Source organism: Buteo buteo, chromosome 11, assembly GCF_964188355.1.
Source record: "Buteo buteo chromosome 11, bButBut1.hap1.1, whole genome shotgun sequence".
In the NCBI taxonomy this organism is placed as follows: Eukaryota; Metazoa; Chordata; class Aves; order Accipitriformes; family Accipitridae; genus Buteo; species Buteo buteo.
The window spans coordinates 21,002,274-21,030,198 of record NC_134181.1 but is presented as its reverse complement, the minus strand read 5'-3'; the positions used below and the strand labels follow the sequence as shown (position 1 = coordinate 21,030,198).

Here is a 27,925-nt window from a genome sequence, read left to right as displayed (position 1 = left end):
GGCACGCCAAGAGCAATGGGGTTAGTGTAGCTGGGACACTGAAAAACTATGCAGGACTCACCCAGCTCTCTGGTGATGGATGGATACTCCAGCAATGTGCCAGCCTTCCTAACCAAACTCTGGACGCTGGTGGAAGATCCTGAAACGAACCATCTCATCTGCTGGAGTACTGTAAGTACAGCAAATATCGGGTGTCACCAAGTGCCTGCAACACCAGGAAAAAACCAGGTGCAAGGCCAAAGTACTGCATCGCACAGCAACTTCCCTTTGCTTGACAAGTGCTGACCAGCTAACGGGGAGACTGGAAGGACTAATAGTTCATTAGGGGACCTTTTGGATATACTTGACATTATTTATCTGCAATATTGTGGCTTTTCTGTTTCAAAGGGACAGCTGGTTTGGGAGTGTTTTAAGAACAATATTTACACATTTTGCTTGAAGCATCTTAAAGGGTGTCTAATATTGAATCTTCTAAAAATCCAGACTGAGAGAGAGGTTTTTCACCTTGCTTCAATCTGCGGTTCCCTAAAATTTTCTAGAAAAGGTGCAAAGACCTTAAAAAATTCTACTGCTGTTTGTATTATTTCACATGTGTTTCTTAGCAGCCTTTCACAAATGCCTTGGGAGAAGGCAGCAGATAAACAGCATTCAGACCTCAGGCTAAAACCTAAAGTTTAAACAGATCTCAGACCGGCACCCTAAATTACTCACATTTTGGAAGAGCTTGATTTTTCAATGAGTCTGTGTGATGATCATGGTGATGTGTGTATGTATTGTCTGTATAACTTCATAGGGATAGGTTGCTTTGCTTTGGCTTCTTATTTGTCACTGAAGCATTAATACACTAAGGGCAATCAGAGAATTAAAATGACTTATTTGTCCCCCTCATACGGCATTTTGACACCACGTTGTGCTTTTGACCTGACTAAGACTTGCTGCAAATAATGGGATTTGTCTTCAGCAGGAAGTTATCAGATAAGTTGTGTGCACAAACTTGTTCTCAAAATCAAGGATTTATAACAAAAGCAGATTTAAAGGGGAAAAAAAAGTCTAAAGCAGCCTTTCTGTCATGTGTTTGTGTCCAGCAGGGTTTTCATTCAAAACTTGAGAGAGGATTTGAGCTGCATTGTTATCCAAGGCAATGATTGCTTTCTGATATTGGTATTACGTGGCCATACCTCTGGGAACGACCAAGTTTTGGCATTGTGTGTTTTAAATAAGGACTTTCAGACTAGGAAGGATTTTCTAACATATAAATAGTCCCTTCTCTGTTACGCTTATAATGTTGTTATTTTTGACTGCCCACCACCACCATGCTCTGCTTTCCTGCAACCTAACATAAGCTACAGCTATGTTCTTGGGAGGTTTGGGCAAGGCTTTTAGATGTCTAAGTTTCCCATGTTGCATGCTCCCATGTTTCCCATGTTCTTCCTCTTCTATCTATCAGCGTTGTTTGAGTTGAGAAATTGTGTGCATGCCTAAGATTTCTGGACATAATCAGAACTCTTAGAAAACAGGACCTATAAGGACTTAAGAACTGTTTCTTAGCATGAAGGGGAAGAGTTGGAGAGGAAATGTGGTAATGGTTTATATATACACTAAAGGCTGTTGTAAGGTGGAAAGGAAAAGTCTGCTGTGTCCATGGTAGATTGGACCAGAAGTAATTATATGAATTTTTGAAATGGAAGATGCAGTTAGGAAGAACTCCTAGCAAATTCCTGGAGTAGCTTGCCTGGGCAGGGCATAGGGCATCTGTCATCATGGGTCTGTCAAAAACAGTTAAGATGATAAGCATCTGCCAAGACTGACATGCTGCAGAGTGATTTTTGCCTTGGGCAGAGAAGTGTCTCCCAGCTTGCGCTCCCATGATGTAAGACAAGCAAGGCACAGCTGCTGTGTGGGAACAAGCTGGCACATGCACGGTTCATCGGTGAACACACAGTAACTCCAAAGTCTCTTGTGTCTGTAGGAACCCTTTCGGGTGTGCCAGCTTCTGAGAACATTGCAGTCCTGAATTCAAAGGAATGACTTCTCGAGAGAGGCCATAAGGAGATGTTCAGGTACACAAAACCCTTGTGTTTCTCATTTTACATCAGCCTGCCCAGCCTGGGACACGCAGCTGTATCCCAGAGAGAGTGAGTGGGCAGAAGCACAAGGGAAGCAGGATAAACCAGCTCTGTCCCCCAAACAGCCTTTGCAGTGTTGGGAAACCCTGGTCCCTGCTGTCATGTCTGCGAGATCAGTCTGTGAGAATAACTTCAGCTTACAGATTATTAGTGAGTCTCTTAAGCACTTGACTAGCCTTTGCTTCTGCCTCATGGGGTAAAGAATGATAGGAAAGACCCTGGTGATGGTCAAAGGGCACTGTCAAGGCAAACAGTCATGTTCAGTGTTTGCAGCAGTGAACAAGGAGCAAGAAGTACAGCTGACCCAGAGTCATGTGTCTGTGGGTGCACAGGGTTAACCATCAGAGCTGACAAACAGCCAGAGCACAGTGGGAATTGGCACCGTTTGGTGATGGTGGCAACAAGTAGGGCAGCAGGGTTTGCCAGCTGCCTGTTTTCTGGTGGCCATGGGCAGGCTACAGGCATATACCCGCACCTCTTTAGTTGCTGAACTTTCTCGTGGTCCTAATTACACTCCCTGTTTTAGAAACTTCCAGGCAGCCCTGAGAGCACCCATGCAGCTACACACCCTGTGATGGGTGCGTGGCGGGACCCACACACCCCTGGTACGCTCCAACTGCACACAGAGCCTGAGCGCTCACTCTTATGAAACACTGTCCTCTGTCAAAACCCACTCTGCTGTGAAATAACCCCCGAAGCTGACACACCACTTGACTGCCGGTAATAACGCTGAACACAGCAGGAGGATGACTATGGCTGTGCTGGTCTCAGACCCCTCCCTGCCAACACTGCACAGACCCTGGTGTCTTTAGCTAGCTGTCCCTTGAAACTGGACTGCAGCTGAATTGGTAAGTCCCAACTGTCTGCTGATGTCTTGGCCCTGGCATAGGTCTCTGCATCTTGCCTGTCCCTCCGTAAAGCTGTGGAGAGCTTAGGCTGCACGTTGGGTGCTTCCCCAGGTAGCTCTTTGCAGCTCTTTCTCTCTCCACAAGCAAAGCCAATGTGAGCCCCTGGAAGATACCGTTCTCTGCAAGTTTACAAAAATGCCATGCGTGCCCCAAACTCCATGTCCGAAATCATGAGTCTTCATTCCTCCAAATTCCTGGTGCTGCCTCCCCATCTGGAGCAGAGGTAGGATTTAAGGTGGTCCCCCTGTCACCATGTCCTGGAGACACTGATCTGTTGAGGTCAGAGATTTAGAAGATGTTGTTTCTACTTGTTGGTTACAGCTGAAAATTAATTGCTAATTTTTCTGTCCCTTAAAAAGGTCACATGGATTGCTGTTTGCAAAAAGTTCCAAGGCAGCTTCAGTGCGTAGTGTCTCACAGGCCCTTTCTGCACCAGCTTAAAACTGTCCGCAGGTAGAAGGCCAGGCAGGGGAAGCAGATGGCCTGCATGTGTCTGTCTCTGCCAGCAATCCCGGGCACTTTGCCTTGTTTTGCAATCACAGATCCTGGCAATGCAACCTCCGAAACGGATATCTTATCTGGTTAACATGCATGTTGCTAGCTTGGACTGTAAAGCATGACTGTTAACATTTTGCGGTTGCCCTTGTGGCTGTGTACCTTGAAAACCAGTCAAGAGAAGGTGCGTAGTGCTTCTGGATCAGTGTGGTGTCTCCAGGGATGATTTGTTTTCTTGCCTTGCTGTTTCTTGTACCATGTCTCCAGGCAGCGCTTCCTCCAGGACTGCTGCACTCTGGAGCAGATGGGTCAGAGTTAGACCTATACAAGCAGATAGAGGGGTTATAATGGCAATTCCCACTTTCCAGGACCTTCTTCAGACACCAGAATCTTTCTGTGAGGTCCATGCAAGGGTGGACAATCACAAGTTACCAGCTATTTTTGTGTAAAAGTCTGTAGTTTCTTTCTCACATCCAAGGCTCTGAACTAAGCAGTAGCAAAGTTTAGTAGAAAAAGATCAAAACTGACTATACCACAATGGAAAGGAGCACATCCATCATTGAAGGCTGTTGTCACTCTTCTCAGCTTCAAGGTGACAATTCAGAGGGCATGACTTCCCCTGCTGTAGGACTCAAGGGAATCACCTCCTCCTGGGCCCCTCTCATGGTCAGGGACGCTCCTCTGACTTCACCTTTGTCCTTGTCTCCTTTGCAGAATGGCACCAGCTTCCATGTGTTCGACCAAGGACGCTTTGCCAAAGAGGTGCTGCCCAAGTATTTCAAACACAACAACATGGCCAGTTTCGTCCGGCAGCTGAACATGTGTAAGTTCAACCTCCAGATCCTCAGGCCATGTGGGTCCTACAGACGTGGGGGGGAGCGACAGAAAGTGGGGGTGGGATGGGAGGCATGAAAGAGAACTGTGGACAGAAAAGTTGAGCTCTCACATATACACATTATTGTGGCATAATTGATTTTGCCAAAGAGGACCTGCCTCTCAGATGCCAGGGGAGCAATTTCCTTGTATTGACCTTAGATTCCAGCATGAAATTTCTTGTTAGATTAAATCGTAAGATGTGAGCTAAGAAATTTCAGCTACCAGGTTTCCCGCTTCTCTTGCATCAATTTGATGACCTATTATTGTTTCTTTCCCATTTTACTCTATATGGGGCTTTTTCCAGCTACCTGATACTGTGACACCTCCCTCAGAAACTGCTTCTTTTGAGGGTAACATGCCCAGAGCTTATCCATTTTCCCAGCCATATCGCTAAACTAATTACGGACAGTACTTCTCCCTGCAAACCTTGCCTTGCCAATTGGGCGTTTTCACCCCTTAACAGAGGTTTAGGTATAGTTTTCAGCCACATCTAGACCACGATTGTATTAAATATGGTTCTTTTCTGATCATTTTTGGAAGTTTTTCAACAACTAATTCACAAAGTTCCTCAGTAAAGTTTTAACTTTGCTATTTAACTGTATAGTAGCCCTATTGCAATTTTTAGGCCAGTCTTGAGATACGGTTTAGAAACCTTTCTAGGACTTCAGAGAAGTAGTCAAAGTAGATTTCCAAAGGTGCATGTGACCCTTTTTCCCAAAAGTGGCATCTGATGCTGGTCTGTGCCTTTGAAAAACCTTCCCCTGAATCCCTTTGGCTTGCAAATCAAACTAGAGATTTTGTAAGGACAGGCGTTTCAGCTCCTGGCAGACAGACCGGCATGCCCGAGGGATTGCCAGTGAGGCTTTCACAGCATGGGCCAGCGGCAGCATGTCCCCAGAGTCACGGGGTGTCCAGCAGGATGCACGGGGCTCTCTCTTGGTCTGGATTTCTTGTAGATACGTCCCAAAAGCGTGCCCAGCCGTGGGGAGGGGACATGGCTGTGCCTTGAGCACCAGAGCGGCTCAGAAAGTGGGGGGAGTGAACAGAAACATCCTCAAAAGTGATGGGGGGGAGGTGAGGAGGAGGGTCTGCCTCCGTCGGCCCTTCAGCCGTGCCCTCTCCATGCAGACGGCTTCAGGAAGGTGGTGAACATCGAGCAGGGGGGTCTCGTCAAGCCCGAGCGGGACGACACCGAGTTCCAGCACCTCTGCTTCCTGCAGGGCCACGAGCACCTCCTGGAGCACATCAAGAGGAAGGTGAGGGGGTGCCGGGCGGGGGGACGCACAGCAGCCAGGCCTCGGCAGGCCCCCCGCTGAGCCCTCTTGGGCGGGAAGGCTGAGGTGTGGCAGACCCCTGTTCTAGAAGGCTCCATACCACCGGCGGGCAGAGGCTGCATGGTCCTTTTTCAAAACATCCCTCAACAGTACGGCCCACAGCTTAACTAAGGGTCTGCGTGGAGGCGTAGCTCCCTTGGTTTGCTTTAAGCCTGCTGTCCCTTGATTTAATTTGTTTCCCCTGGGCCTTCTGCTAGGAGAGAAGTAGTGAATACTTGCTTCCTGCCCCTCAGACATCTCGAGCGGAAAACGCCTCGTTTCTCCCTGAGCAGGAGCTCTCTGTGCCCGCTGCCATGGCTCTCTGCCCTGTGCCTTTCTAACCCTCCCACGTCCCTTTTTTGGGGTGGATTGAACAGAACAGCACTCCGTGGTCACTGTGAGGGTCTCTACCACAGCTGCATTCCTCTCTTGATAGCTCCCAAAAGGCTTGCTTGCTTCCAGACCACAGCCCCCCATGCTACAGAGTGCTCAGCATAACTCCAAGATCGCCCTGTGGTCTGGTTTCTGTCCTCTCCATACACACATGCGGTTGTGGTGGGGGTCCTCGGTGTGCAGGGCTTGGCTTTCATCAGAGTTTTGCCTGTGGTTTTTTGCTCTGTCACTCAGTATCACGAGACCTTCGTGTAGTGCTGCACGGCCAGGCTTGCTTCGCACCACTCTGCTTTTGAATCGTTACCCTCTTCTCTAGATAAGTACAGTCTAACTCCTGCAGGGTCTCCCAACAGTCAGCTCCTGTCATTTTAGAAGAGAAAACTTATTCCTGCCCTCTGTTTGCTGTCTTTTAACCTGTTATCGATGCCCGAAAGGGCTGTTCTCTTACTGAATTAGCGTAGCAACTTCAGAAAAGGGACTTCAGCAAAAGCCTTCTGGAAATCCAAGTGTAATATGTCAATTTGAAGCATTACCTCAGGCTCATACCTGTAAAACATGAGGCTGGATTGGGTGTCTCTGTAGTTAAAGTAGAAAGATTTGATCAAGCAACCTAGTTCAATTCCTCCCTGGTCCTCAAAATAGCTCCTCCCCCCCCCCCCCCCAGCTGATTTGAAATAAGTCCCCACTCTGTTCTGGAATGTTCTGCTGCCAACAGACCCTCTGTACAAAAGGATTTGTCCTGCTCTTTGCTCTATTTTATCCCTTTGGCTCTTATAATAATACCCTAAGGATAGTTCAGACTTGTGCACATAGCCTGTCCTAGTATTTCAGCACGTCAGAGCCTGGCTGGTGGAAGTCCTGCACCACAGCCACAGAAATGACTTTGTCTGTTCATAGCCCTTCTTGCTTGCTAGAATCCACCTTTGATTTTTCCTCCTCAGGTGTCAGTAGTGAAAAGTGAGGAGACCAAGATGCGCCAGGAGGACCTCAGCAGGTTGCTATACGAGGTACAGATACTGAGAAGTCAGCAGGAGAACATGGAGTGTCAAGTGCAGGACATGAAGCAGTGAGTTGAATCCTACTCAGCCTGCTTCTTATGGGCATTTTTTTCCCTAGGGTTGTTGATCTTGGGGAATGTTTGAAAGGAGAAGCTTTACGCACCTCCCTCCCAGGGAGCACATACTGAGCCAGGGACTAATCATAGGGACTAGATGTGCTTGAAACAATACCGTAGGATTTCTGCGCAGACCCCATGATCTATAAAATATGAATTAATGCTCAGCCTCTGTCTTCTGTGAAAGGTAGACATATTCTCTACTTCTATGTTTTCCTTTGCAGATGAGGAAAGCACAGAGTAGGCCATGTAGGAAGTATGTGTATAACCTGGGGACTTAACTCAGATAAATGTATTTCCTCCAGATAGAAATGATGGTAAAGATTTAACTCTTTCTCACATGTAGAAGAGTCCTTGGCAGAAGTGCGGTGGTGTCCACTCCAGCTATTAAAAAAATAATAAAAAACCCCTCTGTCATCCTCCACCTCCAAAATATATGACTGGCCTAAAATATATGAGAACACGGGAACTGCTGTAGTGTTTAGTCCATGGACCCGTCTCTCTAAAGACTATGTCTTCTGACATGGCCAAAATTGTTGTATAAGAGCAAAATGAGCAAGTACAATGCATCTTGCATGTGGCTGCCTGACCTCCAGCTGTCTGAGACTCTGGGATTTTCTGAGTCAGACATGGTCACTAGGAATTTAGTAAATGGATACGGTTTTATAAATCATGCACTTGGAGAGGTTTTTATTTGCCTCCAGAATTTTAATCCTTACAGAGAACTTCGTTTAAAAAGCACTTGAATGATCAAAAAGACCCAAAGCCCTTCTTTTATAATGAAAGCTGATATTCATACATCACCAGATGACACTGACATCCTGGGCCTTGAGACAACACCATATACTGTGAAACTTCATTCCAGCCCAGCACCTCATGTGCAATGGATAAATATTTTTAACCCTCCTCAATTTTTAATGACTCCCACACTTAGCACATGCATGAAATCACACCATGAAATCCAGGTACAATGGCAATGAAAGAGTATCTAGGTTTGTATCTTACATAATTTTTAAGGAATTCCAGTATTGAAGATTTGGCCTTGCTTTTAGTTTATTCTCTGTTTTGATTTGCTTGTTCCCTTCCTCCATCTGGTAAAGGACAACATTGCATTCAAATGATGAAAATAATACAATTTTATAAACTAAGATAGACCAGTAATCCCAGGCTGAAACCATATTAAGAAATTTACACTGGTGAAGAACCATTAGGACCTAACTCCAGTACAAGCTGTCAGACTAAGCAAAGCTGCTTTGCTGAAAATCCTGTCAGTACCAGTACATAAAGTTCACTGCAGAGATTCTTGCTGTACAAGCTGCTATACTAGGGCAGCTACTGTGCTCTTTCAAGCCCTGGATCTTATCTTCCCAGTTTTAGCATCCCCACTAGAAAGACTAAAAAGCAAAAGGATTTATAACTTTCACCTGTATGATAGGTTTTGCTAGCCTGTCAGTTTTGGTACATCCGTATACTCTTGCGATAAATTGACTGGCAAAACCTTTTGCAGCAGGCACTTGGCTGGCCTCCTAGATTTGGAGGCAGCACAGTAAATAAACTCTGCATCTCCCCATCCCACTTTCTGGGGCCGACTGTTCAAGAAAGCCTGTAAACTCCCCTGTGTGCTGCATTTGCAGACAGAAAATAAATATGCTCTATGCAATTGCAAGCTGGACACAGGTCTGTGCTGGATGAAATTAGTGACTCCCACTAATAAAATCATTACAGTCCTCCTAGTTCAAGGCTCTCAGATGCAGAAGCATCCCTTTAGCTGCTCCAGTCACTCCCAAATATGCTTTTATACCACCATGTGTATGAGGTTTCAGCAGGCAGAATACATAGGATCCCTATCCATAGGATCTCTTGGTCTTTAGGGGCACTAGGGGCAGTTGTGGAGAGGTTGGGCTTTCTTGGTTCCCACAGGAAACTGTCTTGGTGATCCAAATCATTCAAAGTCCCAAGTCAGGCCTTGCTGAAATTCTGACTTTGGCCCAAATGTTCCACTAAAACTAAACACACGTGTCCTCTTGTTACCCTCTCTTTGTTTTGACTCCATGCTTTGGTCTGTAGTTCTTTTGAGGTCAAAGGAAAACAAGGAAAGCAATTGTTTGACCCCATTTGGGACACCTGAAAAGAGCCAAGGACTGCAAGAGCCCCAAAGTGAGACAGACTTTGCACAATTGGGTCTACTGTGCATCATGGCAGCACTGTAGGCTGTTGGGATGTTTCTGTGCTCACGGCAAGTTTCTGTTTCACTTTCAGGCAAAATGAAGTTCTTTGGCGGGAAGTTGTTTCTCTCCGGCAGAACCACTCACAGCAACAGAAGGTGATCAACAAGGTAGTGGTCATATAAACTCCAAACTCACTTGTACTGCATGGTACATGTCCTCTTCTGATTTTTTTTTTCTTGTCCCATAATCTTCTCCACACTCTGATATCACTGTATATTTTATTTTCCCTCTTTCAAATTGTGCAATGCTCTTACGTGTCCTATGGGAAGTGGTCATTAACAAAGCATAGATTATGCCTTTGAGAAAAAGATTTTAATTTCCCTGTCAGTCCTCGCTGTGATGTTAGAAACCACTTTTCTGTCGACGTCCTAAGCAAGGGAGCACAACTCTCGGTAATTGCCCTGTATTGACTGTGTTCTGGTTGTACCGATGCATTTGGGCTCCCCAAATGTTTCCTCTTTCCTTTGTACGAGAGAGGAGCCTCTCCCTCTGGCTAGTGCTGAAGCTGCAGGCAGCAGAATTGGCTAGCCATTCCTCCAGTGGGGACCTCCAGCAACTGTTACGTTTTCTGGTGTTACTGGCATAGTTGAGGAATTACTGTACAACCTTTTAGACTGAAGGAGCACTGAGGAGCCATCTCCCTTAAAACCTAGCATGACCAGTACTAGAAAAGGCCTCCCCAGTGATTCCCAGGTGGTGCTGACATGACTGAGCATGTCACATTTCCCAGTCCCCCTGGGACCCACGTTCTGATCCTCACGTGGCATCGCAGAGTCATAGGACTGGATAGAAATGCATGAGGCTATCAAACCTTCCTCCAGCTCTGAGGCTGGACCAGCCACACCACTCATTGTAGAGGCATTTATGCAACTCTATTTTGTTATATTGAGCAATGAGTAAGAGACAGCTGTGATATATAATAATAATGCTAGCTTTGTTTGGAGGTCAAAGCAGAGCATTTGGTTCAAGCTGACCTAGGAAAATGTTGCGAAGTGATTCCTCTCCAAAGCCATTCTGCATCTCTTTTAGTGTCCTGTTATATCAACACTGTATTTTACAGGGCTGGAAAACTCAGCTGAAAGAGTGAAGACCTCCGTCCAGGGACTCCCCTAGAGGGTTGCTTCTTTCATTTGCAAAGTCTTTGTCAGACTGTATAGAGCCTCTTATAAAGGTCTCTAAAGACTTTTACAGAGGCCAAGACTAACTCCAGGCCTAGGAATGTTTGCATGTGTACTTCACAGGCAGATTCCCAAGTCTAATAGGGTTAGCTGGTGTTCTGCGTGCACAGCAGTGGAGAGAGAAAGCACTGAGCACATGCATTTGGCAGCCTTTGTGCAAAGCAGGCACCTGGCTGTATTGCTTGAAAGCCAGGCAAGTCATCTGAGTTCTTGGAGAGCTTAGTCCTGTTTTGGGCTCTGGTGTCTCATGCAATTTGGCTCCCATATATCATGGCTGCTCCCAGCTTTGGGGTGGTGTCAGGAGGGAGGAATGTGTGAGATAAGAATGGCTGCAAGAGCACGGAGTGCTGAATCACTCTGCTGATTAACACCGGATTTTGATCTCTCCTGACAGCTGATTCAGTTTCTGTTTGGCCAGCTCCAATCAAGCCCTAGCAGCACTGGGATAAAGAGGAAGCTGTAAGTACCCTTGTGTGGTGCGCACACGCTCACGGGTGCATAATGCTGCCCCCTCACTAAAAGCACAAGCTCAGCTCGCCCAGACAGGCGGTCACCGGACCAGGGCACCATGGTGATGGGAAATGAATGGGCTGAACTGCCGAGTCAGACCTGCTGACATGCCCCATTCAGTGGTCTTTAGAGAAGCACCGTGTCAGCTCATGACCTTTATTTGGGGAACGCAGAGCGCGATGGGAGATGGGAACACTACCTAGTCGGAGGGTAAAGGGCAGGACCCCACTGCTGGTCCTACAGGTTCCAGTTTTGCCACTTGTCATCAGGAGCAGCATGGCTGGGCCCAGCCAGCCCACAGACACCTTTAGTTTGACCCACAGTCACTGAATGGGGTGTGTATCTGACACAGGTTTGGTGGCATGTAACCTGCAGGCCTTACAAAGAGGAAGGGGGAGAAAGATTTTAGCTATGGGGTATCTTTAGAGTCATAAATAAGTTCTTCAAGGCAAGTGAATAGAGGAGCTTGAATTAGGAAGCTTAGTGCCTTCCAGGAGAGCAGCCATGCATTTCTTGCTCTGTGGTGCTTGTGATCTAAAGAGGGGAGAGGGGCTACTAAGAGGAATTTGCCTTTGTGGCTCAGGCTGAGGGCAGGGACCTGCCTCCAGTTCCTGCCTTTATTACCTTGTGGCCTTTGGCAACTCAGAAACTTCTCCATGCCTCAAGAAAGGAGCCAGACTTCCCAAGAATGACTGCTCAGGAGAGTTGATTTTCTTTAAGTCAGTGTCCTTGTTCTTGGCTGAGTCTTCTCATGAGGATTGTAAAGGAAACACAGGATTGAATGAAGGAGCCCATAACCTGTACAAGCAAGCTGGGTATGCTTACCTCTGTCTACCCTCTCTACTGAGCCTCTTGGAAGGGATAAACACTGCAAGGTGAATGGTAGCAAAGAAGAGGGCTCGAGGGGAGGATATCAGCTGCTCTGAGTCACTGAGGTTCATGAATGGTGAAATTTTCCTCCAGTGGAGTGGGGAAGCAGAGAAATGAGATGCTGGATCTGATCTCTAATTGCCACGGTCAGCGCTGTGCCCTCCCTGTAAAAGCTTTGCAGCCCAATAAATGTTGTCTTAGACCACTGCTTTTTGAAAAAAGCAAATCATTAGTGAGAAACTGTGCCGAAAGGGGCAGAAGAGCACAGAAGTATCTGCCCAGCAACTGTATTGACCTTCTTATGAAGAGGGATCACACCAATACAACCCAGCTGCAATTTGCACAGTGTTGTGCATGTTAATTTGAGTTTCTGCTTCCTTGGAAACACAAAGGTCTGTCTTCAAGGAACCTCAGCTCTCGTTTCTATATCTGTACCTCTAATGTTTTACCTTTCAGTTTTGTTTTCCTGCCTCTTCTAAATGACTGCAGGAAAGCATAGCGTACAGCCTGGAACAACTGTTGGCACAGACCAGAGTGCTGACTGGGAGCAATGGGTAGGTTTGGGCAGGATGGGCACATCTGACCTGGGATACTGTTAGACGGGTTAGACACTAAAGTTACTTTGATAAGAAATGTTGGATGGGAGGTTCATTTGTGGCTCCTGGAGCAGAGAGCTGGACACTTACAAATTTGTAATTGTTGCAGGGCTGGCTAAGGTATCTCGGTACGTACTGAAGGGCAGATTATGCCATAACAAGGTCCATGCCAGGATGATTCAAGTATTCTTTTTTATTCTGTGTCTTTAGTTAATGTCATAGGATAGAAAAAGCCTGTTAAGCGAGCCCTTAGACAACACTGAGCTCTCAAGCACTGTGGTCACTGTGTCCTGCTGTATAATGCCCTTCACTGTGGGATCTAATTGGAGTCAGAGCAAACCCATAATTGCTCCCAACATATCCAGCTCCAGTGTCTGTAGGATGAAGGGAGCTAGGAATTATCTTCTGTCAAGCCTGTTAGACATTACTGTGGAAAAAACTGTTGGCTTTCCCTGGTGACCTCTGCCAAATCACTGTCTTCTAAATGAACCCTGAAGATGCTTTTCCTGACTGTGGGACAGTAGGAGGAGAAGAGGGATTTGCTAGGCAGTTTTATAGGATCATCACAGCAATAACAATAGTGGGTGTGTAGCAAAATATACCAGTTCCCAGCTTCTCTGGGACTGTATCACAAAACCAAGGACTGCCACCCAGGAAGTTTCATGATAGAAAGGCAGTGCCATTTTGAGGCTCCTTCTCATTTGCTCTTGGCTTCAATCATTTACTATGCATAAAGCTCTCCTGCTACAGGACCCAGCACGCAGACATGCTTCTTATTGTCAGTGACCATCTGTAAAAGCCTGTCAGTCTTTTTTTAAAAGCCTGTATGCAATGAGTTTAGGCTCTGGTCTGCTTTGTGTCTCCCTCTGTTTTATTACTTACTTAGTGGGTGGCACAAGTTCCTTTTATGCAGTGCTACATACCGAGATGTAGTTTTGCCAAAGTGGCCCTGAGTGTGAGGGAGCTGGTAACAAGGCTGGATTCCCAGTATTGCACTAATAATTTCAGCATAGCTACCTCCAGTTAAACAAGCTGGGGATCCAGCCTAGAGCTTGAAACCACTAGCAATTAGAAGAAAGTATGAATTGAATTTGTTCAATTCAAAATACGAACTGAATTTGTTATTTTACTTGCATCTTTCAAATAAGATCTAGAAAACCTGGATCATCCCCTCCATATATGGCTAATGCCCTTTTTTAATGGTGACATCCTCCAAAACTCTTGTTTCCCTTCCTTGTTGATAACACTGGACAAGAAAGTACCTTACAGCTGAGAAAAAACAGAGTACCCAGGGGAAAACAACCCTTGGCTGAGAGACATTTCTTGTATGAGCAACCAGGAACCAGTCAGTACGTGCTGGGAAAACAAACCTGTTTCTCCTTACAGACCTCTGATGCTTGACAACGGGATCTCAGCTCCACAAGTGGCCAAGTTCAGCCGGCATTTGTCTACAGACCCCCTGCATGACCCCTATTTCATACAGTCGGTAGGTTTACGCCAGCCTCTGAGCTTTGTGGGATTTCTTTGGCCAGGGTGGAAAAATGTTTGAAGTAATAATACAGATTACAGAATAAGTAGTTTAGCAAGAGTTTGGCAGTGAAGAAGAGAAGAGGTTTGCAAATCTGAGTGACATTTATTATTTCTTCAGCTCCTCTGCTTCAGGGAGGGGCACATGCTTGCATATGCTTGTGCTGCCGTGTTCATGTGGGAGGCCATGGGTTGTGGGAGGGAAAGGCAGACCCTGCACACCAGATTCTCCCTGGTGTTATTCCAGCCTGGCTTATCTCAAGGGGAGAAAGGCAGAAGTATGCTCTAGAAGTGGGTACTATGATCTTTCTGACCAGAGCCAGATTTTTGCAGTTGCTGAGGTATCCCCACCACACCTAACCCACCAAAGCAGACACCAGACACACGACACTTACATCATACAGTTAAAATACTTGAACTGCCATGAGAGCGCCACACTCCCCTGTTGGGCTGTGTTCAATTTTTCCCTCCAGAGAAAGCTAAGCAGTCTAGGCAAAATGTCAGACATGGTAAAACCTCTCAGTAGCTGACACTTCAGTCACAGTGCTTATTTTACACCTGCACCTCTGCGTGGTTGGAGGAAAGACCAGAGGAAATTATAATGTTGCATAGTAGGTAAAAGCTTTCTTGGTTTCTGTACAAGGAGGACTCAAGGGCACAGTGAGTAAACCCTGACTATATCTCAGATAGGGCCTTGGACTTGTTCTGGGCCCCAGAAGGATAAATCTATATGATTTTTGCTTTCCTCAGCCATCAACAGAACCTGCCTCTTGCTTAAACAGCCCTGCGATTGCTGGAGGACCCATCATATCTGATGTTACTGAGGCATCACCATCCAACATAATAAATATGCAATCCCCTCCTGAAAATGACAGGTAAACATGTTTGTGATTAAAAACAGGGAGGGTCTGTTGTGGACTTGCATAACTTCAAAAGAGTTTTTCCTGGCTGTAATTGCACCAAAGTTTCTGTCTAATTCGCAAACCTCTATAGAGATGGTGGGCTGGAATACTTTTTTCCAGTTTGCAATGTGGGTCAGTTTCTCCGACTTAGGGAGGGCTAATAACAGCATAACTTTCACAACAAAGTAATGAGTTTCATGCTGAGAACTCCCACTCACCTCTTTGAGAAGTATTCCATGTTTCTTTATATTTTGTTCTCAAGACAGGCTGTCTCAGACTTTATCAAATAAATGAGATGCTAACACTTGTTGGGTTTATTGAGAGAGGGAGAGAGAAAGGAAGTTTCCTTTTGGCTTTCATAAAGAAGAATCAGAATCAAACTGTACATCTTTCTGCTAATGAGAACAGAAAGGTTGCATCACAACAACTTCCGATGTTTGACAAATTTTCTGTGAAAAGGTCCCAGTAACTTAAGAACTGAATGCAGAGGTATTTTAATGCTTATCTCTTCCTGCCACAGGCATGCAGTGTATTTAGGGCTAGTAGCAGAATAGTTACAACTATGTCAGTGGAAAGTAAGTAGACAGATGAATCATGGAAACAGTTTCTCAGGCATAGAGGCAAGGCAGTTATACTCTAGAAATTGCCTGTAAATCTGCCTTATAATTGAACCATAGCCATAAAGTTAGCTAGAAGCATGTAAAGAGCTCCATATTAAAAAAAACCAACAACCCTGGAAGCCATTTCTAAAGCATAAAAATTTTAATATAACCTTCAAGTTAAGTTGCTTATTTCTACCAATTACTGAGTGCCATCTGGTGGCCTCTGATCTGTGCTGTGTCTGCATGACTCAAGGATCTGAGCCAGCCAGAGCCCTAATGAGTTCAGGAGTGTGTACTTCCCAAATCAGCATGAGCTTCTGGTGGGAGTTTAGGATTCACGAGATGAGAAGATGATCTGAAAGGAATGCCGAGAAAGGCTTAGTAGTGTCACTTACCATCCCATATCTGTGACATGCTCATGTGTTGTCTTGCAGCAAAGCTAGTCTGTAAGTGTTGTAAGATAATATTTTTTCAGTATGACTTTTCCATGCCCTGTGCCTGTTGATCTACATGCCTTTGTCATGTTGGCTCCAGTTGTGCATTTTCACAGGGAGCTGTAAAATCTCCTGTAAGTAGTACAGAGTGGATTTTTACATAAAAAATGCTACTATTCAAAACTTCAATGCCATAGGTCCGTCTGGGAATAACGTGGAGTGCCTCTCCCACTGGAAAAAGGCAAACCTCTGCTTCCAAGCAAATAAAACTTCTGACTGGGACTGTCAGATCTTGATAGCTTCTGTTCCAAATCCTGCAGGGCCACAAGGTCCTGACCTGTGTCATTGGGATCGCTGGAGTGCTTGCTGGTCCAATCCTAACTCCTGCATGGGAAGGTCTTACTGATCCCATTCCTATCTCTAGGGTGGAGACTTTTCTTTTTCAGGGAAACCTCTCTAGCCTAGTGACCATTTAACCTGTCTCAAGCCTAACACTCATCTGAGGAATGATAAAAAAAAAAGTGTTTTCCATATTTGCAAAACAATCAAATGGGGCGAATTCATTACAGCTATGACTGATGAATTGACTGAAGATATTCCAGCTGAGCTTGTTTCTGGAGCTTGCTGAAAAGAAAACAAGGTTGCTGGTTTCTTTTGCCCATCTAGGGGAATGGAAAGAGCCTGTGGGGCAGTTTGATGAGAAATGGAAGCAAGCCGTTGTGCTATTGCCCTTCCCAGTAGCGCAAGGCCTTTGTGGAGCAGTGTGTGTGTGGTGCTAAGTCTTGTCTCTGACACAGAGAGAAGTGCCTCATGCTGATCAAGGAAGAGCCAGTCAGCCCTGGAGTGAAAGCCAGCACTGAGCCTGATGTCCACCTGCCAGGCTGCCGGGCTTGCTCTGAGCCGCCTGTGCTCCCAGTCGCCATGGTTCAGTCTGTTTTGGAAGGCAAAGGGAGCTGTGGTGCAGCCCCACCAGGGACCTCACAGCCATCTGAGAGAAGAGGCAGAAGGGCATTGCTGGACAGGTGAGGGGAGCGAGAGCGAGCTGTGGCCCTGTGTGTTTCATGGCCCTCTCTTCCCATGAGCGGGGAAGAAAAGGGAGGCTGATTTTAAGTCACCTAATGCAGCCTGGTGAGCTCCATCCTGTACCTGTGGCACCTGCTTAGAGGACCCTTGAAGCCCAGTGCACAGGGGTAGGGGGTCTGTGGGTGACTTGCTTGAAGGACCCAACAGAGGAAGAGCTGTCAGAGCATGTGCATCAGAACCATGGGAGCAGGAAGAGGCTTTTTTTTTGCAGTGAGAGGGATTTGTCCAAGGTCCAAGCGAAAGCTGGAGCCCAGACCAGCATCCACGTCTGCAGTGTTGCAGGCCACTGGACAGTACTGCACCTCCATAGCTTGTGTACCCTCTGCCATTTGTTGAGTCTTCAGTTACGTAAAGTCATAAGGAAATATTTGTCACTGGTGTTTCTGTGCAGTGAATAAGGTGTCACTTGTGTGCCAATACACAGACAGTGATGGAAGATGACAGTCAATCGTCATCATAACCTCTGCACTAAGTAGGGCATATATTTGATAAAGCATCAAAGCATTTATCAGGCACAGGCTTGGGCTTGAGAAGGAAATAATTTGCCCCCTTTCTTCTCCTCACCTGTGCTGTGAAGTCAAATAGACTTTTCTCTTTAGTCTGTTCTCCCTTTGCATCTCCTTATATCACCTTTCCAAGGTGACTTTCCTGAGTCAGTGCTAGATCTATCTTCAGGGGGCAGCCAGTCACTTTGGCACCATCACGTGGGCCACACACTTCTGGGCAGGTACTGGGGAGCTGACGCTGCAAGAGATCTCTGCTTCCCCATCTCTGACTAAGAGTGAAAACCCATGAAAGTTAGCTGCATTGCTGTGCTTGTCTCCTTGAACTGCAGGGGCTCAGTAAAATGCTAGGCAGTCCAAAGCAAGGCTTTATAAAAGGGTATAAAATCACGCCTTAAAATCATGAAATAGCCCATGAGGTCACTCACGGGGATGAAGAGTTGGGAGTTTGTGTTCACTGAGTGCAGAAGTCTGATATAAAGAAATGGAGGTTTCATTATTTTGAAGCCAGGGCATGTAAGGGGGATTAGCACAGTGTCATTAGGCTCAGTCACAGGGTGATCTGGGTGAGCCGTTTTTGGAGCTGTGGTCTGAGACTGAAATCCCAACAGCACCGATGTCATGGGTGAGTGTACAGCAGACTTCACCAGCAGGAGGAAGGCATGGTTGCAGCTTGGTGGATGATGTGGAAGTTAACTGCAGAATTCATTCTTGATGGCAACTGCAGCAATGTAAGGAGGACTGGGGGGGGGGGGGGAGGGACGGACTCAAAACACTCAATAGAGTTATCAGAAAAGCTTCTATTTTCCTTTGGGTATTTACAGAGAACCAAATTTCTCCTTCTGAACCCACTGGCTACTTAAAAACATTTTATTAGAAGAAAAATCATCCTTTTTTAAAGACTCTGGATTTTAAGAGAAAATTTTGTAGCTTTTGAGGGGGATTAAACACAGCAGGGCCTCACAGCTGCTCCTTTAGCTGAATGTCTCATGTAAATGTAGCCTGCAGGCTGAATGCCTGCAGGTAAAAATCACTCCTTTAAAACCCATTCATTAATAGGAATTCAGCCATCTTGGACCCAGGAGGATGGGAATGCAGCCTGTTCTGGGTCCCAAGTGCCTCCCTAGAAGGATTTCTTCTAAGTAAAGCTTTAGTTTTCCCTGTCTTGAGGAGTTACGTGCACAGACTATCTATCCCCAAACCACATGCATCACCCAGGAGAGGAGTAGTCTCACTTGTTTTACCATCAGCCCAGTCGCCTGTCTGCTCTGCTGGGTTGGACTTCCAGGATTAAACCAACTCATATGGCATAAACCCAGGCTGGCAGTGGGCTCTTGGTTTTCAAAATGAGATTTAAGCATAAACCTCATGTTGGAGGGCTGCTCAGTCCTGCTTTCTATATGTATCTGTGCAAGTCTCATTCGTGGCAATATTTCCCCTTGTCTTTTCTCAGAACAGATATTTCAGACCCGTTGGAAGGCACGGACTGGAGCTTGGAAGGGCTGCAGCTGCTGCTGAGGAGCCAGCAGTACGGCCTGGAGCCCGCCAGCCTCTTGGATGTGAGTGTCAGGCCCTCCCTCCACTGGGGCGGCTGCGGGAAAGAGTTGTGAAGTTCACAGCGGTACCTCTGGGCTGTAAATCAGATAGACCATGCTGCTTGTTCTTTTGTGGCACTTTATCTGTCACATGCTGCCAGTAGAGTCACAGCTCTGTTTTGACCTGCTCCTGAGAACTGGCAGGATTTCAGACTTTAAATGATGCTTTTTTACATGTCTTCTGAAAATACACATATTTTAACTTATAGGAGCACAAAACATGGTGCATTTGGTAAAGACATCATCATGAGACCTAACACACTTACGTAAAATAGGTTTAATACAACTCACTAGCTAGTTTGGTAATTGCTTTGGGTGGGTTAGTTTATTTTCTGCATATTCTGCGTCTTAGATAGTCCTAGATTGTTTAGCTCTACTACCTTCCCCTTTTCCTCACACTCTGGGAAGTGTAGCCAATGTCAAATTCTCTCTCTGCTGAGATATTTATCTGTCTGCAGTTCTCCAGTGACTCTTCTTTAGAAATTGATGGTGGCTTTTTTCTTCAGTATATATGTAGAAATATGAAGGTTTGATAATTTCTCTCTTTCTCTCCTTGTACATATAGTCAGTATATGAAAGGTTTTTTCCAATAATGAAATAACTCTGTACATAGCAGAGAATCTATATGTCAAAGATATGCTCCCTTGAGGAGATGCTTCAGATAGAGGCACGTGGTAAGCTTGCATGGATAAACAGGAATGAAAAATAATTTAAAAAATCAATCTTATTCTCTTAAAGCTAGTTCCCAAGTGTCTGTGATTGATTTTGACTTTACAGAAAGCTTTTCTAGTGGCCTGCTCTATCACTGACTCCGTTGGTTCCTGTTTCTTATTTCTCATTAGGAGGTGTTTTCCTGTTACTGACACACTTTTCTCTCTCTGTGCAACTGAACATCACAAGAGTGAGAATGAATCATAAAACTGTACCCCAGATCAACAGCTCCTTTTCCCAGGTTGCTCAGACTTCTTAAGAAATTGGCATCTAGTCATTGAGGCAGCAGTAATCTGCTACTGTGTTTTGGAATGCTTTTAAAAAAACATCATATGAGTCTGGAAGTGTCCTAGGATCCAAGAGCAGCAAAAAAGGACTTTGACTTGCAGTGCACACAAATGCCTGCCCTGGTTTACGACATGACTGTGGCACCAGGGGTCTGTGCTGTCCCTCCACTGTCAGGCAGCAAGGCTTGTGGATCAGCACAAGTGCCCACAACTCAGCTCTTGCTGTTCTGGCTGTGCTACAAATCAGCACACACGAGCCTTTGCCTGTAGCTTCAGTTAATATGTCAGAGCAGCTGAGGCACAGGCAGAAGTTGCTTTCTGGCATCTCTGCCAGCAGGACTACAACCTCCTGCAGACAGCTGAGGATATGAGTATCTTGAACCATGACATCTTTCAGAGCCCTAATGGTGTTTTTTTCCCAACAGGTCTTTAATCCCAATTTGTCTTTGAGTGAGTGGAATTTGACTGAAATGGAAGCCAGTCTGTCCCCGGTAAGAGATGTGTATTTCTGGGTATCATAATAATAATAATAAAGTAATTAAGAAGCAGAGCTTTTGCGTAACTGAAGAATGCTTAGTTATTTTATAGCCAGAGGGGAGAGTGTGGTAAAGCACAACAAATATGCATCTCCTGAGGGTAGGCTGAGAGTGTTATCTTATACTCTTGACCTGTCTTTCCCACTCAACCAGCGCTTGTTTAGAGGCATGTTGGTGTCCTGGAGTCTTTAATTGAAACTCGCCACTCTAAACTTTCTCTTAGCGTGAATGTCATGTCCTGCTAATACCGTAGATTCATAAAGTATCTTTGTGCCAAAGCTCTTTATAAAATATGCCTTTATAAAGTGCAGCCATCCCTGTACATTTTAGGACCAGTAGATCCACATGCAATTAGAATAGAGGTTCATGCATACCCCTACAGAAGAAACAAGGAGAAATTGTTTGACAGTATTTGTTTGGAATTGACATTGACACAGACATTTCTGAAGTGCATATGGTGATTTAATAAACAGTGAAGGAAATGTGTGTTTCATGGCTGGGTTCTTTCTCCTGCCTGATGAAGGGTGAATTTTCAGAGCCCCTTCCTGCCAGGTCAGATAAAGACTTGGATGGTTGTGCCATCTCTACAGATGCACAAGCAAAGTGTAATCTATTCTAATGAAGTGCAAAAGATCTCTAAGCCTTCTTCATGATATCACTATCCTTTTCAGGTTTTGATTTAATAATTTTGAATTTACTAGGTAATTCCACTTCCTGAGTGTTAGGAAAGAGAGTCTCTGAGAGAGAGATAATATTAGCAAGTCTTAGAAGCAAGGGACAGTCTCTTTTAAAAAGGATTGCATGAGAGAAAAGGCCAAGAGGGAGGCTGCAATGTTCAATAGTTCAGTCCTCGAGTCCACTGAATTTCCCAGCATCTGGTGCAGCCTATCCTTAGCCTTGCTCATCCTACAGAAAGTCATGAGCACAGAGAAGCGTGGAAGTAATACCTGCAGCAACTCCATGCCTAGAAGCACTGTGGAAGCAAAAGCTAGTTTTACTTTAAAGACAGTCATAGGCAAATGGAAAGAAAATTCCTTTCATATTTGTTGCTGACTGCAGAAGACTGTGGGTTTGCTTTGTACAGCAGCTGGGCAGGGACAGCCACAGTGATGCTAGCCTGGCCTCCTCATGTGACAGGAGCTTCACATCACATTAGCCAGGGCTAATAGGGGATTACATCTCCCTTAGCTCTCTCTTTCAGACATATCTGCCCTTGAGCGCATGCTTTTGGCTATTTTAACAAAGTGCAGGTGAGGCTGGGAGGAGAGGCAGGGCAGGGAGGATAGATTGCATTGCTGGTGGATGTTGTGCAGCATTGATGAAGCAGTGATTTTCAGAAATGGCCTAGTTCTAACAAGCTCCCCTGTCTTTGTATAATTGTACATTGTAGTTTATATTTTTGCATCAAGATGCAGCGACTCACAGTGGATCTGGAGAAGAATGCAACTGAGCTGCCCTCAAAAGTGTTCAACCCACCATTTAACAACACCTGCCCAGGTAGGAGCACTAGCAGCTCTTGCAGACTCAGGAATGGGGATGTAACTAAGGTGTTAAACATGTCAGCAGCTAGATGCAACATCCAGCACTGATCATTTGCCACTCTGAGGGAACAAAACAAGTGTCTTACTTTACTTTCGTGATTGTCAGTCAGCAATGTTTCCACAACAACTGCTAAGCTAGTTACTGAGCAGTAGGAAAAGTATGGGAGATAAACTAAAGTTTAAATGTAATTGAACTACCTCTGTTTCTGCTTGGGTCCACTTCGTATTTATCAGTGTCTCCACTGTTTTCTCTGCCTGTTCATCAACACCTAAGACCAATGTGGTAGTCCAAGTGGGTAAGGGGAGTGAGAGCTGCACAGGCCCCGTGTTTTGTCTGGATTCTGCTGCAGAGGAGGTGACCCAGTAGCTGCTAGCAGGCAGAGGCAAAGGTTATGTCTCAGTTTCTCCAGACCTTTTACCAGACCTCAGGAGAACTGGCCAGCTGATCTTCTCCCACTCACTGACTCTGATAAAGTGTGTCATTGACCTTAGATATGAATCTAGAAGTGTTTCCTTGGTCTTGGAATAGTGATATATTATTATTCTCATGTGTATTCAGCTGGGATAGACCTGAAAGAGAAGCTTTTGTGAGCCTCAGTTTGGTGCTGTAGCCACCTGACCCCACCCCAGAGTTTTGATGGGGTGCGTGTCATTCAAGGACTTCCAGTCTCCACCTTAAGCTCAGCATCTTGCATGAGCATCAGAGGTGTTAAAAGCCCAGCTACGCTGGAGACAATTCTTAAGCATGCTGGAGCTGAACTGCACAAGAGGAGCATCCCCTGTTTGCAAAGCCTTTCTGGTCCATGCAGTGGCGTGATGCTGGAATAATGGGGCAATTGACAGATGTCTCCTTCTGCAAAGATGAGGAAAAACAGACAGTTCTTGAGTGAAGGAGCAGAGAAGCTGCTCTTATCCACTTCTCAGTGTCTCCAGCCATTTGGTCATCCCTCTTTCACTTCTTGTAAGGCATCTCAGCATTCAGGCAGAACCCAGCTTGGCAATGTGCAGAGGTTCCCATTGATTTTAATGGGCTTTTGAGTGAGTCCAGGTTTGACTCAAGTGTTTCCAGCCTTTTTTTAGCAGGAGTGAGGCCCCTCACCTCCTGTTGCGGTGGGGATTTGCCACTTTTCAGTTCTACATATGTAGTCTGGTAACTTGCCTTCCAGAAACTGAGTGTTCTGTTGTCTGTTTGCATTTCTAGGGAAAGATGTCATTCTTGAAAGCACCCAGCAGTTCCTCATTGATCGTCAGTCAATCTTTGGAAATGACCTCATCAGCTTGCCTGAAAGTTCATCGCTTTATGTTCCATCTGAAAATATGGGTTCCTACCTGTCCTCTGTGGGTGTCCAAGGGGATATCCCATTAAACCTGAGCTCTTCAACTGACAACAACCAGTGATTTAGCTTCCCAGAAACATCATCTCCCTCCCACCCATCCAAGCATCCACAGGTTTGAATGTAGAGAAACAAAAGTGACTCAGAAACCCACAAGAGAGTTTCTTTTTGTGCCCTTTCTTTTTGAGTAGGTGGAAATGTTCATTAGCTGTTGTATTACCCTCCCTGCACCTGGATTTCAGTGTTTGCCCAGGATAACAATTTTAAAACAAAATACTGCTTCTGATGCTTCCTCCTATGGGGAGTGAGAGCTTGGCAGGATTTTTTTTTTCTTGAAAATGCTTTTAGAAATTTAAAATCTTCTAATAAAATTTAATTGAAGCGTAGCTTGAAAGTACATTAGGGACTTCATAAAATAAAGTGATCCTGACTAGTGCCTGCAACAGCAAACTGTTGGGATTTTATTGGGGCAGCATGGATTAGCTAAGATGCCTGACCCTTCTGGATGCTGTTTTTTAAATAAGAAAATAGTTCTATATACCAGTCCAATGCTCTAAAAATATTCTTTTATCCATTTTCTGGTTTTGATGGGATGCACTTGTGCCTCTCCCTTATCCTTCTAGAGTGAGTAGGAAAATGAAGACCTCTTGGGGTGTGCAGAAGATCATTTTCTGAGTGACCACTCCAAGAGTATGTCTCTGGCTCCTAGAGGAGTTACAGACCATCACAGACCCCAAAACATCCCATGCTAAGTTGAGAGGGTTTGTTGTTTGGGAATTTTTTTTTTGCACCAAATTTATTTTCTCTAACATAAGGGCAGGACACCCCATACTTTAAAAACAACAACAACAACAAAAAAAAGGATAGACTCTTCTGCATGCCATTTTCCATGTGCAAAGAGGACTGAGGGACTCTGGGTTTTGGTACTGGCTAAGTATTCCGTGTCCAGTCCAATGATTTTTTTCCTTAGCCTTGACCTGTTCTATTTTCCCTGAAGATGTGCCTGTTGGTTTATTGATGTATAAAACCTGATGAACCAGTTTAATTGATTGGATCCCCTTTTTAGAAGGACTCTCAGCTGCTCAGTGTAGGAGAGAGGCAGAAGGGTTAGTCCACCATGTCCCACTAACTTTTCTTCTGTCCTTTGTGCATCTGAGACCAGCCTCCAAAGGTTGAATTAATCTTCCTTTTTCATGTGGTTTCTGACAACTGAGTTTCTTAACAAAGCAGAGCTTTGTTTTTTATGCTGTAGTTCTAATAAGAACGTATTATTTATCTCAGTATCCTCTAATTGAGTTTCTTTACCTTAGGAAATCTACCCAAATGCAGTAAGACAGACCCAGGAAATACAACTGACTCAGGCCTCCTAAGGGCTTAGACAGGGAGGTATAAGCCATGCCCGTATCATTGGAAGAAATGCTCTGCCCACTTTCATTCCCATGAGGATTGTGGGTTCTAAACCATATTTCGAGCATCGTGAATGGTCAAGCAGCCTCCACCCCAAAATGTAGTCAATCAATTAGATGAATGCAGGCTCAAATTCTCCTTAATAAGATAAGCATTTTTTAAATGGACCTTCCTGTCACAGCCCTTTCCTCCATCCATTTATCAGTACGTGAACAGATGTGTTGGTTCAGAAACATTCACTTGTGAGCCCATTTTTCCCCAGCTAACTACTGTGGGCCAAGAGTTCTGTCACCACCTTCCTGGTGCAGTCTTCGCAGGAGTGAAGTTGTGAGAGCTTCTGAATTAATTCCAGCCACTGTTTTCGTGTTCAGGACTAAGGGAAAATTCAGGCAGCCCCCATTGGCCTGGTATTTAGATGGTGTGCTTGAGTGTATCATGGACAAGGTTTTCCTTTTTGACAGATTTGTGCTTAGGAAGTTCCCCTAGATCAGCTCATTTGCCACTGTATTTTGTCATTTCTGGCAATGGAAAGTCATTATGTTGCATTCTGTTTACTTCTTTTCTCATAGGTCATTGAAAACTGTCTGGTGGTGTCTCATATCACCCGACAGCATATGTTATCCCCGTTCAAGATTAACATCCTTTTCCGAACCTTCACACGCTAGATTGCCTTAATGTTAACACTGAATGTATTGATCCAATAAGGTATTTAAGCACGTGCTTAACTTCAAGCTCCTGAGCAGTTTTCCCGTATTTTTATGAAGCCTATCACATGCTTGAGGTTAGACATTCGCTTCAGCATCTTACTGGATTGTCTAGTTGGGGTTGAGAAATGAACCATCTTAGGAGAGCTACTTCTGGGTAGACAAAGGTGCAGCTCAGACAACAAGGGTGCCTGACACCATCTCAGGCTGCAGCGTTTTTTATAGCGCCAAGTGGCAGACTGCACTAGCTGTGAGCAGCCACCCGGGATGGTTCTTGGGTTTTTCTTTAGGCTTTTTGCTCTGCTATAAACATGAGATTGGAGCTTGATGGTGCGAGAGGAACCTCCAGGAAGAGTGTTTGAGAGCCACTCCCGTGAAGAAGCAAGCTTGTGTTCCTTGGCTTTTTACATTGTTCATTTTACTTGAAGGTGATGTGCTGAGACTGCGTTTTTGCACTATGCTGTACATTTGTAAAGTTTTACAGAAAACACTAATTAAATATGTTTCCTTTTTCTCATTTAGTCCTGCTCTGGCATTTCTCTCACTACTTTCGCCTACCCCTTACTCCTTTCCTCCTTCCCAAGTCCTCACCAGTAAGTGAAAAATAGCTTCCAGGAATTCAGGAGATTCACCTGTGAGAAAATGTAGGGCCCGCTGATGGGTTGTGATCATCTGTGTGAAAAAACAGGAGCTGGAGGGATCTAGCATGTCAAATGTGGCAAAGTAAACACAGCTCAGAAAGCAGCTGAATTCTTCAAACTGACCTGCCGGTCAGGGTGGGTATATCTGGTAAAAGCAGGATCAGAGTAAAAGAATCTATAGTTCTTGAAATTACTTGCCTTTTTTATCCTTTTTTTCTTGCTTTGAGTGATAACAGAGGTCAAACTTCACTCTTGGAATTACTTTTTAAAGTTTTGTTTATAAACATTTTTTTCTTTTTTAAGTGTGATGTGATAATGTGGTCCTTCCTGCTTGTTTGTTCCCAGTGTAGTAAGGGGGTACCAGGACAGGCACTAAAACACAGCACAAAAAATGCACAACCCAAAGCCCTCAAAGTAGTCCTTGTTCAGCTTTCTGTTGGAAAAGGGAAGCAGATATTTTTTAGGACCGAGCTCACAGATGTTGGCAGCATTTACAGCTTTCTAAAGAGAAGATTCATGTGAAGATGCTTTCAGGCAAGCCTGTTCTCCACAGGCCCTTGCTCATCCTCCTGCCGTGTGCTGGAGGCCAAGAATTTCACCAGCATGTTTTTAACTCACGGGAGGTAGAAAATGGCTTAAGTTTAAAGCAATTGTATTGTCTTCCCTGAGGGCTTTTGTGATTATTTTCTCTTCTGGTTAGGACCAGTTCTCTTACCACCAGATGGCACCTAGGCCCAGCTAATGGGAAATATGTCTTTTCAGCGAGCCCATAGTAATATATTTTTTCCTTTAAATGTGCACATCTACAAGACCTGTTCAATTCTATTCATTACAAATTATTAGAGATTTATAGAAATATGAAAAAAGACATCCACCTAAACTTGGGTATGGCTTAATGAAGTGAGGTCACTTAAAGCCTGGCTTACTCCTGATGTTGCAATTGTTCGTTACATCATAAAAAACCAACATCAGCCCTTGAAGGTGAGGCCAACTCTTTTACATTGTGCTTAAACAGTGTACAATTATGTTTTTTAACTGACTAGCAAGCTGCTTCTGTGTTAGGAAAACGAGAGTCATTAATGCCTCAGCAGAATTGGCCAAGAGTTGTCCATTTCCCCCAACTCTTTTTTTTTTTTTTTTTTTTTTTTTTTGCGGTGTCACAGAGGAAGCACTGCTCTCAAGCAATCTCCACCTCCTCGAATTTTATGCTCTAGCTCAGAAGGGGCAGAAGTGGGGAAAAAAAAAGGGAAGGGAAGGAGAACCTGGCTGAGGCATCACTGCTGTTATCTTCATTTCACTTTGGCACAAGACTACCACTGTGGTGTAAGAGAGAAGCTAATGAAAGAAGAGTTCCTTTGATCAGCTTTTTACACCAAAGCTGTCTTTCTGCCACTACTGACTGGGTGGTTATTTTTCTGTTGTATTTGAAATCCAGATCCTGAGACACAGCTCAGAATGAAAAACAATGAAAACGGCAGATACAAGTATATGCTTCATCACAGATTGCCCTA

At 45.0% G+C, this 27,925-nt stretch overlaps 1 protein-coding gene across 1 annotated transcript; it reads left to right on the top strand.

Moving 5' to 3' along the window:
• The first annotated feature begins 48 nt into the window (after positions 1–48).
• On the top strand, positions 49–24,530 carry HSF4 (heat shock transcription factor 4). Its single transcript, XM_075040342.1, has 13 exons — positions 49–171; positions 4,244–4,352; positions 5,534–5,661; positions 7,053–7,177; positions 9,485–9,560; positions 11,026–11,090; positions 13,994–14,093; positions 14,885–15,009; positions 16,870–17,094; positions 19,112–19,217; positions 20,677–20,742; positions 22,197–22,284; positions 23,530–24,530. Exons 1-13 carry the CDS (start codon positions 49–51, stop codon positions 23,724–23,726), a joined length of 1,533 nt encoding a protein of 510 aa, XP_074896443.1. The 3' UTR covers positions 23,727–24,530.
• Positions 24,531–27,925: the final 3,395 nt, after the last annotated feature.